The 14,430-nt window shown below is 37.8% G+C and overlaps 1 protein-coding gene across 1 annotated transcript in view; it reads right to left on the bottom strand.

The window, feature by feature from the left end:
• Nucleotides 1-14,392, bottom strand: part of arl3.L (ADP ribosylation factor like GTPase 3 L homeolog) — a 33,037-nt gene extending 18,645 nt beyond the window's left edge. The window contains exons 1-5 of the mRNA XM_018241677.2: nucleotides 14,254-14,392; nucleotides 8,478-8,621; nucleotides 4,533-4,649; nucleotides 3,196-3,246; nucleotides 2,808-2,993 (exon numbers count right to left, since the gene is read on the bottom strand). Of these exons, the coding sequence (XP_018097166.1) occupies nucleotides 2,808-2,993; nucleotides 3,196-3,246; nucleotides 4,533-4,649; nucleotides 8,478-8,621; nucleotides 14,254-14,256 (501 nt within the window). The 5' untranslated portion in view covers nucleotides 14,257-14,392. The remainder of the gene's footprint in view (nucleotides 1-2,807; nucleotides 2,994-3,195; nucleotides 3,247-4,532; nucleotides 4,650-8,477; nucleotides 8,622-14,253) is intronic.
• Between the last annotated feature and the right edge of the window lie 38 nt (nucleotides 14,393-14,430).

Genomic DNA, 14,430 nt, shown 5'->3' with positions numbered 1-14,430 from the left:
CTTTAAATTAACTTTTAGCATGATGTAAAGAGTGATATTCCAAGGCAATTTGTAATTGGTTTTAATTTTTTTTTTATTTTTTGTGGTCTTATAGTTATTTAGCTTTTTATTCAGCAGTCCTGCAGTTTGCAATTTCAGCTGGTTCAATCTGGTTGCTTGGGTCCAAGTTACCCTAGAAACCGGGCACTGATTTGAATAAAATGCTGGTATATGAAGAGGAGAGGCCTGAATAGAAAGGTGTGTAACAAAAAGCAGCAATAACAATAAGGGGCCGATTCACTTACTTCGAGTGAAGGATTCGAAGTTAAAAAACTTTGAATTTTGAAGTTTTTTTTGGGCTACTTCGACCTTCGACTACGAATCGAAGGATTCGAAGTAAAAATCGTTCGACTATTCGACCATTCGATAGTCGAAGTACTGTCTCTTTAAAAAAAACTTCGACCCCCTAGTTTGCCATCTAAAAGCTACCGAAATCAATGTTAGCCTATGGGGAAGGTCCCCATAGGCTTGGCTAACTTTTTTTGATCGAAGGATATTCCTTCGATCGTTGGATTTAAATCCTTCGAATCGTTCGATTCGAAGGATTTTATCGTTCGATCGAAGGAATAATCCTTCGATCGTACGATCATACTATCTGCGCTAAATCCTTCGACTTCGATATTCGAAGTCGAAGGATTTCAATTCCCAGTCGTATAGCGAGGGTTAATTAACCCTCGATATTTAACCCTTAGTGAATCAGCCCCTAAATGTATAGCCTTACCCAGCATTTGTCTTTTAGATTGGAAATAGAAAATAAATAATGAAGACCAATTGAAAACTGCTTAGAACAGGCCATTGTAAACATACTAAACGTTAACTCAAAGGTGAACCACCCCTTTAAAGCAGTGCATGGTAGCAACAGCCCAGTGGAGATGTAATTTGGGTGTCGGGTGACTTATTCTGTTTTATGCACCCTCCTCATGGTCATATGCAACTATCACTGACACAATATAAATGCAGTCAAAATCATTTTGTGGTCATTGGGGAAACAGCTTGATCAGCATCAGCTGATTGGGCAAATGGAGTCTGACCAAATTTTGACTAAGTTAGGGTGCTTTGTGCCACATTAACCAAACAGACACATCTTCACAACCAATACCCTACAAATTGGGCTGTTGTAGAATGTTGTCTGGTTTAAACTGCTCAGGAATACGGACTCTGATGTGGTGCTAGAGGTTTTAAATAATACAGACGTACACCTTTCTCCATTCTTTCCACTGTTACAATCTTTTCCACCATGCTCAATAGGCCGTGATCTCACTGTTTTGACCCAAATGTTAGAGGCCTGTTATTTTCTGCATTCAAAATTTCCCTAAGGTACATGACTAACTCAGCTGGGCAACCCCCTAAATGGAGGCAATTTTTAAGTTTCTATTTCACATATGTTCAGGCTATGAGGGAGACTCCATTCCATGGATAAACAGGTTAAAGCACTGAAGCCTTAAATCACTATATATAAATGATATATATATAAAAAAAAAAAAAAGAATTCCTATCTTTATATAGCAATTTACACAGAGCTGTCTTTGTGTCAAAAGTTTAAAACCAATGACTGTCATTAAAAATGATCCGCTGTGCTCAGACTACAAACATAAGCTCCTATTAATCATCTGTCTGTTACCCAAGACTGTATTCAGGAGACTCCCGAAATAATTACTAGCAAATATAGGTCACTAGGAACAGAACCAGATGGAACAATACCTTCTCATTGTGGCTTACTGTTCAGAAGGCAATCTGCCCCAAAACCAGGGCCTAGATCGGTGATCCCCAACCAGTGGCTCTTGAGCAACATGTTACTCACCAACCCCTTATATATTGCTCCCAGTGGCCTTAAAGCCGGTGCTTATTTTTGAATTCCAGGCTTGAAGGCAAGTTTTGATTGCATAAAAACCAGGTGTACTGCCAAACAGAGTATCCTGGAGGCTGCCAGTCCTCATAGGGACTACCAAAGAGCCCATCACAGCACTTATTTGGTACTCCCAGGAATGTTTTGGATGCTTGTGTTGCTCCCCAACTCTTTTAAGGGTTGCGACAGAAGGGCAGACAGAAGGGCAGCCTCTTCTGTGTGGCGACAATCTCCCCGAACTGCATCCATCTGCCTTCAGCCTGCTTGAATGAAGAATCACCTGCACTAATGCACTCGCGGTGCTTCGATTTCCGAAGTCGCCCGAAGTTTCCTCGTGAGACGGAAGGCAGTTCTGGGAGATTGTTGCCCCGCAGAAGAGTGGCCAGGCAACTAAATCTCCCCGAATCTGCCCCAAACCTAACTTTTGAATGTGGCTTATGGGTAAAAAAAGTTAGGGACCCCCAGCCTAGATACTTAAAATATTGTATTTCAATTGCACAAGTCCATCCCCCAGTAGAACATAGGATCTATACCATGACTGGTGGGATGAAATGTTTTAGAATCATGACACATGAAGCTTACACAAATAATACGTTGTAAGCAAATATATGACCCTGAAATATAACATGCAACAACATGAAAACTAATTATAAAAGGGAAGGTAATTGAGCATAAGAAAGTCAAAAAATAAAAGGGAAACCATGAAAAGGTACGGATTGCTTTGATACATTTCTAAATGGGTGGGGGACTAAAGTAGAGGGACACCATGTATGCAGTGTATGCACCATGTATGCAGTGCCAACACCAGAATATCTCACAGAAGCTCACTAGTTCACTGCTTCTATTTATTTTAGCAAACAATTACTAACCTGACCAGTTTCTACAAATTGTAAAATATATGTCTAAATCTTTGGTAACTTACTTGTACCCCTTCTCCTGTGAGGGCAGAACATGACTGAATTTGCCAAACTCTGTCCCGGATTGTGTGTAGATTTAGGCCTTCAGCAATTTCAGAAGCTGGTGCAGCCGTCAATAAATCTTGTTTATTAGCAAAGATCAGCACTGGGACCCCACTTAACTTCTCCTCATCCAGAAGTTCTGCAAGTTCCTGAAATGCAGAAAGGAAACTGAAGATAGATAAAAGTACTTTTTTCAAATCAGGCTACTACTAATCAGCGGGGATCCGTTATAAAGTGATGGAAACTAAAGCTGAGGGACACCATGTAATAATGCAGTGCCAAAAGCAGAATATCTTGCAGAAGCTCACAACTTCATTGCTTCTATTTCTTTTAGCACACAATTATACTAACCTGACCAGTTTCTTCAAATCGCTTTCTGTCAGCACTGTCAATCAAATAGATCTAAAAAATAAATAATTAAAAGGATACTGATTAAAATGCTATAAGAATATGAAGCATGCAAAAGGTGCAAGGAGAAAGGCAGAGCCATTTTGGTTCCGGAGCCTCAATAGATTATTGCTTGATCACTTTATTTTTAGAGGTTGTCCAGCAGTATTTTCTTTTAATCTGTAGCTCACCTTCACAAAATTATTGTTTTCAAATAGTACACAACAAATACTGGGTCAAGTGCTATTTTTAATTTTTTACTTATTTCTAAAAAAAACATTTTAGAAAATTGTTTTGTCCCCCCCTAATATTTCCGAAGAGCAGGCCAGTGAGCCTAGTCACAGACTCTGCACTTTAAACAGTTACAAGGTGCAGTTACAAGGTGAGTTGCTCACATTTCTCTTGAGTTTTATTTTAACCTGTTACAGCTACAGAAAGCCATTTTTACAGTTTGACACATTCATTACTAGAGAAGTTTTAAGTAAGGGCACATGCTAAGTAGGAACTGAAGCTGCTGCTAGTGGCGTTAAAGGAAAACTATACCCCCCCTTAACAATTTAGGTCTCTATAAAAATATATTGCATAAAAAAGCTCATGTGTAAAACCCTGCTTCGTGTAAATAAACCATTTTTAAAATAATATACATTTCTAATAGTATGTGCCATTGGGTAATCATAAATAGAAAATTGTAGGATTTACGGTGCAAACAAAAAACCAAACATGTTAGGTCACATGAGCCAATTAAAAGACAGAGTTCTGTTTTTTGCTCCCACACTTCTTCCCGTTACAGTTAAGAGTTGCAGTATTTCTGGTCAGGTGATCTCTGGGGCAGCACACAGACCATCACAAAATGGTGGCTCAAGGCAAGAGATGTAACTTAAATATATATACCAGTTTGGTAAGATTCTTTAACATGTTAATATTCATTTTGGGGGTAAGGTTTTCCTTTAATATTGGTGAACAAAAAGTGAAATCGAACAGGCTCGTCCCACAACATGCACTCGTTAAGAGGTCACTGGTGCAACAGCAATACTGCAGAGACATGCGCCAGAGTAAGGGGAAAAGGGCAGTACAGGTTGAGGGGATGGCAGTGCAAATTTTGCAGGCTTGCAGTAAACTAGTTATATACAAAATAAGGTTATAAAAGCTATACTTTTGCAAATAAGTGTTTTAAGAGACTCCTAATTTATGCAGACGCTATCTTTGCTGTGCATGTTTCATTAACATGTATTGCGTTGCTTGTAAAAACCCTGGAACCCTGTAGCTATATACTCTCACATCCAAAAATAAAATATACTTACAAGAACATCAGTATTTTCAAAATAGTTCCTCCAGTACGGCCTGATTTTTCTCTGTCCTCCAATATCCCATACATTAAGCTTGAAACCCTGGGACTGTACACTCTTGATGTTAAAACCCTAAAATACAGACAATAAAAAGTTACCCAAGAGTCTTTGCAGGCATTCATTTTAACTTTAGGGATAAGGTAAAAATGATTAGAGTGCAGTTCTAAGCACTTTTGCAATGTCCATTCATTTTTTTTTTTTTTTTTAATTCCAACATATTAAAGGAAATGTACTGTTCACATGAATTAATTTTGTGACAACTTCCTTGACTACTTGGTGGTCAGACTGGTCAGAAAACAACCAGCAGGTGGAGCTGTTGTAACAAAATTAATTGATGTTAACAGTACATGTCTCCTTTAATATCTTTGAATTAAAAAAACCCATAAATAATGAATGTACATTGCAAAAGTGCTTAGAATAGCATGCTCATCAATTTTATATTCACTTATTTTTAAGGTTTACTTATCCTTTAAAGGCTATTTAATTAAATTTTTTTTTTTAAAATAGCGTGGAAATCATCATACTTTCCCTCTCCTGATACCAGCAGACAAGTTGGCAGTCATTATAGGCTGTTGGTGGCACAATAGGTAGGAAGGAAAATCACAGTGCTGCCTGATTAGCAAAACAGACACATTCCATAATGGAACATGTCAGTATTACAGGTATGGGATCGATTATCCGGAAACCCATTACCCAGAAAATTCAGAATAATGGAAAGGCTGTATCCCATAGACTCCATGTTATCCAAATAATCCAATTTTTTAAAAATGATTTCCCTTTTCTCAGTAGTAATAAAACAGTACCTTGTACTTGATCCACACGAAGATATAATTGATCCTTAATGGAAGCAAAACCAGCCTATTATTTAATGTTTAAATGGTTTTCTAATAGACTTAAGGTATGAAGATCCAAATTACAGAAAGATCCTTTATGCAGAAAACCCCAGGTCCCATGCATTCTGGATAATAGGTCCCATTGAAGCAGGTATGAAAACGGAACTCATAGTAATAATCTTTGTACGAAAGTATGAATCAATATTGCATTTTAGTAAAAGGAGCAATTTTGTTCATCCCTCTATAAAAAGGACATCAAAGAACAAAAAACTCATTAAGGAAACAGATGCTTTTGAAAAGCACAGCAAACCGAAGGTGCCTAATTAGAGCTATGATCAGCATATATAAAGTTACACATGGCAACAAATCCCATTTACAGTATACCTATAATAATATCTATAGTATATGACTTATCTGAAGCAGCTTCCCTTTGCGTAACTGACCTGCATGGGATTTGCTTTCCTTTACCTGGTCAGTTTGTAGAGTTGTATGGAAAAGTTGCAGTTGTTCAGCTTATCCATTTTTCTTCAAATACTATGTAACCCTTGTTTTCTGTGACCTGCAATCTGCAATGTTATCTCAGCTGCCTTCAGTGCACAGAGCTAAGGGCAGAGACACCGGCTCAGATTCGGGGAGATTAGTCGCCCCGCGACAAATCTCCTCTTCTTTGGGGCGACTAATCTCCCCGAACTGCCAGCTAGAATCTAAATTGCCGGCGGGATGGCACTCGGAGCGCTTCCTTTCCAAAGTAGCCCAAAGTTTACTCGTGAGGCAACTTCGGCTGACTTCGGAAATGAAGCGAACCATTTGCCATCCCGCTGTAAATTTACATTGTAGCCGGTGGGAGGCAGTTTGGGGAGATTATTCACCCCAAAGAAGAGGAGATTTGTCGCTGGGCAACTAATCTCCCCGAATCTGAGCCTGTGTCTCTGCCCTAAAGGCGTACTACAACTGATACAGAGAATATAGAACAGAAACATGTTTACATAATGCACGAATGACCGGAGAGGGTTTTCCAGAGCAATGGAAAGTTTATACATGCACAAGGAGCACAATTACTGCTCAATAACTGCAATGCAGGTATCCCTGGAGAAAGCAACCTCAGGCTGTTGTGGGGTTTTCTTGGTTGCTAGGTAGCAGAATTCATGCGAATAGCAAGAAAGAATTTGTGCAACATCACAGTACAGGTATGGGACCTGTTACCCAGAATGCTCGGGACCTGGGGTTTTCCGGATAATGGATCTTTCCGTAATTTGGATCTTCATTTCTTAAGTCTATTAGAAAATCATGTAAACATTAGGTTGGTTTTGCTTGCAATAAGGATTAATTGTATATCCGTTTAGATCAAGAACAAGGTACAGTTTTATTAAATCATGTTTAAAAATCTGGATTATTTGGATAGACGGCCTTTCCGTAATTCAGAATTTTCCAGATAACGGATCCCATACTTGCACAACAAGATACCGTTTTTATTTTTACATTTTTTATCTATGTTTTTACTTAACATATACATACATATCAGCATAAAACTAAAATTTTAATGAATGCTGTTGCCTTTATGTTGACAAGTTTGCACAGTGGCCCAAGAAGTAGAAATGCAACAAATCTACTATTTTGGTATTAAAACCTAAAACCTGAATCTTTCACAAAGGATGTGTCTGAATGCCAAACAGAATCCACTGTTTATAGAGATTCCGCCTAGGAAAGGGGGTAAAATATATTACAATTAACTTAATTGTGTGAACAAAAATCACACTTTATTGACCTCTGATTCAGTTTGGCCACGCGCTTGGATTTCGCTGAATCCTGCTGAAAAACTCTTGGATACACTTGAACCCCAAACCAAATCCAGGATTCAGTGAATTCCTGCAAAGAAGATGCATGATTTGGAGTATATTTTTTTTACTTACTAAGCTCCACATTTGGAATGATTGATGCCAGAAAACATAAATTAGTTTCTTATCTTGCTTAAACTTTTTGGCATTGGTTGCTTTTTTTCCCATGATCAGATTTTTTCTAAAAATTAAAAGCTTGCCACCTAAATCCTGGCAAGCTTTTTATCTTTGAAAAAAATATATAACTGTGAATTAGGGGGAAAAAACAAAACCAATGCCAATAATCAAGTGTTCTTTGACATCAATTATCCCAAGCCTAATATTTGGTAAGTAATAAACATGACCCACAGAGTTTAGCATATGCTCAGAGCTTTGTCAAGACTGACATTTTCTTAAAGGGAAACTACACCCCTCACACAATGTAGTTCTCTATAAAAAAAAGATATTGCATAAAACAGCTCATATGTAAAACTCTGCTTTATGTAAATAAACCATTTTCATAATAATATACTTTTTTAGTAGTATGTGCCATTGGGTAATCAGAAATAGAAAACTGCCATTTTAAAAAATAAGGGTGTATGATTCACAGTGCACACAAACATACCAAACAAACTATACTTGTTAGGTCACATGAGCCAATTAACATACAGAGTTCTGTCTTTTGCTTCCACACTTCTTCCTGTTACAGTTAGAGTTGTAGTATTTCTGGTCAGGTGATCTCTGAGGCAGCACACAGACCATCACAAAATGAGGCAAGAGATGTAAAAGGGCAACATTGACTAAAATATTTATACCAGTTTGATAAGAGTTTTTAATATGCCACTTGATTTGATATAAACTGTTGCTGAAGTATTCATTTTGGGGGTATAGTTTTCCACTTGGGTAACAAGAATCTAGATATTATAGAAGGGAGTAAAAACCTTATCACCTTTTTCTGAAAACAGAGTAGTGGTTCAGCTCCGTTCTGTTATGGCATCTATGTCATGGTAAATTTTAAATCTATTTTTATTTGTGATATTATTCATCTGTAGCCCAGAAACTGAATGCATAATTATTCTGATGCATGTATCTATAATCATAAATGACTACGGTAGGAGATAATATAGGGAGATGGGAAAAAAAAGACTATTCTAGTTAAAAAAAGGGACACATACACACAAAGTGTGTGCATTGTTATTTGCTTGAGACTATAAGAAAGGGGCTGTTATGTGGAACAGCATGATATTGCTTACCTGTGTAGGTGTGATGTGGCTGATATCCTCGGATGCGAGCTGTTTGAGCAGTGTGGTTTTGCCGGCATTGTCCAGTCCCAGGAGCAGAATTCTTACCTCCTGGTCGGGGGCACTTTTCAGTTTACGCAAAATAGACAACAAACCCTGAAATGGCAAATGAGGAAGAACATCAGTGCACATTTAGCAAATGAATGCATTAGAATGGAAAGAGAAATTGAGCATTATATTAAACGAGCCTTGAGCTAGAACGTAAGGATGTGGTTGTTTCTTTCACTGGGTTGTGTTTTAAAGGGGATGCAAACCCAAAAAGAAATATCAAATTATTTTGAGTGTTCCTTTAAAGAGGTGGTCCATCTTTAAGTTAACTTTTAGTATATTATAGAATGGCTAATTCTAAGCAACTTTATTACTTTTACCACTTTATTTATCAGCTTTCCAGCTTTCAAATGGTGGCCACTGACCCCATCTAAAAAACAAATGCTCTGTAAGGCTACACATTTATTACTATTGCTACTTTTTATTACTCACATTTCTATTCAGACTCCTTTTCATTTCCAGGCTATTATTCAAATGAATGCATAATGCTAGTGTAATTTGGACCCGAGCAACCAAATTGCTTAAATTGCAAACTGGAGAGCTGCTGAATAAAAAGCTAAATAACTAAAAAAGCACAAATGTTAAAAAATAAAAATCAATTGCAAATTGTCTCAGACTAACTCAAAGTTGAATAACCCCTTTAAGCACAATGCACAAAAATGCCTATTTTTAGCAGTTCCAGACCCCCATTTCAACTCAGCAGCTCTCTTTCAGAGTGCCTTACACACTAACCGGATTATTTGGATAAAATGGTGTCTATGGGAGATGGCCTTTCTGTAATTTGGAGCTTTGTGGATAACAGAATTCCAGGTACTGACTATAGTATGCGAGGAGCCTAGCCTTTTACTGCTCAATTAAAGCCCATGTTAAAATAAGGGTATTTTTATTTTTAGCAGAATTCTACTTATAGGATGGATTTAGATTGATGGATTTGGAATGTAAGAGAACCTAGCATGCGTCTCAGGGGGAATTTTACTGACACAAGCAGCTTTTTTCCCCCCAAGTGACACTTTCCAGTAAGATGGTTTGTGTCATTTATAGCCATGTTTTACAAGGATGAAAGATTCAGATGATATACGAATATGAAATGTTCTGAAATGACTCTCCCCCTTTCATCTTAACAATTCAGCTGTCATATTTAATGACATGGATCATCCCACACTGACAAGGTGCCTACAATTATATATTCTACATATTCTTCTTACACTTCAGATTTGCAGCATTCTTTTACATGGTTAGACCTGTAGTAGATGTGCTTCTTTTTATATACAGGTATATTTTATATACTTAACATGTGCAACATACCTCTCCAACTTGGGTCTGGATACCACCAGTAAATTTATGATAAACACAGATTTCTTAAAAAAAAACCTATACAGTGTTCTACCCAATCTGCGGTACTATTATAGTGTAGGATTTGTTAGTACTATTAACCTATATTTTATAGCACCGATATATTCAGCATCCCTTTACTGAGATTAGACATCATTTACTGTTCTAGTAGGGATTACACTTTAAGATTCTTATTGCATTCACACATGTATGGGACTCGTTATCCAGAATGCTCGGGACCTGGGGTTATCCGGATAATGGATTTTTCCATAATTTGAATCTTCATACCATAAGTCTACTAGAAAAGCATGTAAACATTAAATAAACCCAATAGGCTGGTTTTGCTTCCAATAAGGATTTATTATATATTAGTTTGGATCAATTACAAGGTACTGTTTTATTATTAAAGAGAAAAAGAAAATAGTTGTTTAAAAATTGGATTATTTGGAAAAAATTAAATCTATGGGCGATGTCCTTTCGGTAATTCGGAGCTTTCTGGATAACATGTTTCTGCATAACGGATCCCTTTCCTGTACAATGTTAAATTATATTATATTCCTGGGGTTCTGAGTTCAATTACGGCTTGGTAAACATCTGCAATGAATTTGTATGTGCTCTCTGTGTTTGTGTGGGTTTACTCTAGGTACGTTACTTTTCCCTACAATTTGCTCCTGATTAAAGAGTCCATGACATGCAACAATGGGATAGGAACCTAAATTTGTAAATTCCACTGGTGTAGGGACTGGTGTAAATGATAATCTTGGTAAAGCACTTCAGAATATGCTGGTGCTGTATAAATAACAGATAATATTCAAATTAATCAAAGTAAAAAGCAAATCACTGTATAAAAAATATATATTTTTCTCATACTTGTGATATGCAGCATGTAAAAATAAAAAAAACAAAAATGAAACCTTTAAAGATTTTCCAAGAGTGTAAAATAAAACACAGGCCTGGAGCAACAGTATTTTTTCTGTCTGGTCCTGAAATCCTGTTCACGTGACCAGAAAAGGTATTAAGGACTTGAGATGGTTTAGTAGATAGATCAGGTATTTCCTTGCTCTGCTCCACAGCCATATGGTGTGCAAAGCATTCACTGAGCTACACAAGCGAGCCTGTTCAGTAATGAATAAAAGCAAGATGGCCAAAGATTAAATTGTATTATTTTCTATTATAAACCTCCTGCAAAGCTTCAGTTCAAGGTGGCCACAGATTTTACAATTACAATCTTTCCTGGAAAATATATTTCCAGTAATGATTGTTTATTTCAACATACACGTGTTGAGCGGAATCGTCAGATATACAGGTAGAAATAATAGAATTATGTCTGTATCTGATTCAATGGTCGATGTTCGGGAGCCTTCAAAGGCACCCAATCAAAATTTTCCGTCCGTCAGATCGACGAGCCAACTGATATCCAAGTCTTCTGCCAATATCGGTTGGCTCGTCTCCCAACACACACACACACCGAATATCATACGAAAATGTGTTCTGTATGATATTATCGGTGCGTCTATGGCCACCTTAGGAGCAGGTTTCCCACTGTTGTAAAATAATGCTTACTTTAATCATCGCAAGAGATGGCTCTAATTACTAATCGATGTATGTGTGGGGAAAATGTATGATTAACAAATTCAATTTACCAGTCCAGAAAATAAAGCCATGCTAGAAGATTAAAAAGCAATGTATGTGCGTTAAATTGCAACAAACATACACTGTAAGCACCTCTGGGGCAGGGACTAATGTGAAAGATAAACAATCACTGTCAAGTATTGTGTAAGGTCAGTACTTTATAAAAAATGTATAATAATAATTTTCATGTTATTAAAGAAACATTTGTAAGTACAAAGTAAGCAACACTCGTATTGCATCCTGTCATTGAAACAAAGGGTCCCATTGCTAAGGTTACTCACCCCAGAAACTACATAGCAATCTAAATTTCACACTGGAGAACTGCAACCAAAAATTGATAGACACTGTCTACACCTTGAGCAAAATAAATAGAACTTATCTTACAAATACATTCTGCCTACTCTGTTAATATAAAAGAATACATATGTTCATGGACATTTTTATTATAAAGTAGTAACAAGGCATAGCATTTGTTGAACACTCTTCTTTAATTAGCTGAATGCATTTAACTACAGATAATGAGCTCTGTATAAAGTAATCCTTCCCTTCTACATTTTTTGGCTTACAAATACACAGAAGGCCAGAAACATTACGTTGCTTCAGTTTTTCTGTTCAAGAAATAACAAAACAAAGAAAACAGCCAAAAGGTTTTTCTTAATTAATACTATAGCCAGTAGTGTGTTCAACACAATTCTTATTAAATGCACTTGTATTTAATGGGGATGTATACTGCTCTTTTACACAATTATAACCATTTCCAAAATGCCTAGGAATCAATGTTAATATTCACATTATCCTCAACTGTACCGTGACAATTATGTGGCTTTTGTTGCTGCATTAACTTTGTAATTTGGTCAATGAATTCCTCAGGTTTGGCAACACTTGCATGGGAGTAAGTAGTGTGTGTTGCACTCTGGCCACAATACAAAAGCAAGTTGTAATACTTGTAGCATCATGTGGGATATACACGTATGGGATCCATTATCTGGAAACCCGTTATCCAGAAAGATCTGAGTTACAGAAAGGCCATCTCCCATAGACTCCATTTTATCCAAATAATCCACATTTTTAAACATGATTTCCTTTTTCTCTGTAGTTATAATTATAAAATAATATATTGTACTTGATCCAAATTAAGATATAATTAACCCTTATTAGAAGCAAAACCAGCCTATTGGGTTTATTTAATGTTAAAATAATTTTCTGGTAGAAAAGATTAAGATCCAAATTACGGAAAGATCTGTAATCCAGAAACCCTAGGTCCTGAGCATTCTTGGGATGCCATACCTGCACACGGTTCTGTGTTACTGTTACAGAGAAAAAGGAAATCATTTTTAAAATGCTTAACATGGACCACTATTTCCTTTTTCTGACTGTACCTGACTCCCCATGTGGAATATCATGTCTTCCAGTTTGCTCAAGGGCTCACCCCCCCCCCCAGAAGCTGCAGGTCTGTTCTTCCTCTACAATTATTAAAGGAGAACGAAACTCTAAAAATAATTATGAAACACTTAATTATAGCCTATGATTAAGTGTTTGTAACACGAAACGCGTAAGGCAGAGGGCACAATAAATCATTTCTACTTGACTTCTACAACTTGATGGAAGATTGCCTTTATTTGAGTGCCTGCTACAGATTTATTCACAGTTGTCCACTCCCCATGCTGAGGGCTCAGGGCGGTGCACCTGAGCCACTTCCTAAATGTGGTAAATCCTCCACTCCAAAAAAAACCTCTTCTCTGTTTAATCATAATTACTAATCAGCCTTATATAGTGACATTTCTATTCTATGTGTACTGTATATTGTGAGTGGGTCCCTAAGCTCAGTAAGTGACAGCAGCACAGAGCATGTGCAGTAAATCAGCAGAAAAGAAGATGGGGAGCTACTGGGTCATCTTTAGAGGTGCGGATCTTCACTGCTAAAGGACTGTGGTTGCCTTGGGCTGGTACAGAAGCCCAACACATAATAAACAACAGTTCTATCCTACTTCTTTGGTTAAGCTTTAGTTCTCCTTTAAAGCTTATATAAATTAAAACACCATTGCTGCTTGGGTCTCTCTGCTGATCTATGGACCTCACAAGATGCAATCAAATAAGGAGATCCAAGCAAATGGGAAGGGGTTTAGAACATGTCTGTAAACAAGACAACTATAAATGATTACGCAGGCACAATTAGGCTCTAATGGAAAGGAGGGGATGTCTAGGGAACTGAAACAGTGATATGTGTCTTCAGCTTCTCTAGCTACAACTCTCCTCTTGCTACAGCTCTCCTCTTGCTACAGCTCTCCTCTTGCTACAGCTCTCCTCTTGCTACAGCTCTCCTCTTGCTACAGCTCTCCTCTTGCTACAGCTCTCCTCTTGCTACAACTCTCCTCGAGAGACATTGTTTGTATATCGGAGGATGCTGGGAGTTGTAGTTCCAGTGAAGCTGGGAGACACAGACCAAAAGTAATTGTGTACATATCATTAGCAGCAGTGGATGAGAAGGAGAATGGTGACAGTCCTCCCTCCCCCTCCCTTTTCTCCTCTTTAGAATCATGGCGTCCCGGCAACCATAGCCTCTTCACCAATACAAGAATGCTGCTATTTCTTCCGTTCCATACACAAGTAAATGAGCTATTTCTCACTATAGGCTTCCATTCTGTCTTCCCTGAGTCCTGACGGATTTTAACATTCAAAACCAGCAAATACGAGCTCCCCTCAAAGCACCACTCACCATCCTCGCAGCGACTCTTCTGGTTACCAGGGGCAACTACGTCACCTAACGAGACGGCGTACGCTCGGCTGTTTGCCACGCACCTCGACGTCGAGACAAGACGCCCTGATCCGCAACCTGGCTGCAGTATGCGCATGCGGAAAACTCACCGGTGCTGGGACAGCACTAAGATAGGGG

Source organism: Xenopus laevis, chromosome 7L (genome assembly GCF_017654675.1).
Source record: "Xenopus laevis strain J_2021 chromosome 7L, Xenopus_laevis_v10.1, whole genome shotgun sequence".
In the NCBI taxonomy this organism is placed as follows: Eukaryota; Metazoa; Chordata; class Amphibia; order Anura; family Pipidae; genus Xenopus; species Xenopus laevis.
The sequence above is the reverse complement of the archived record's forward strand: the minus strand, read 5'-3'. Positions and strand labels throughout refer to the sequence as shown.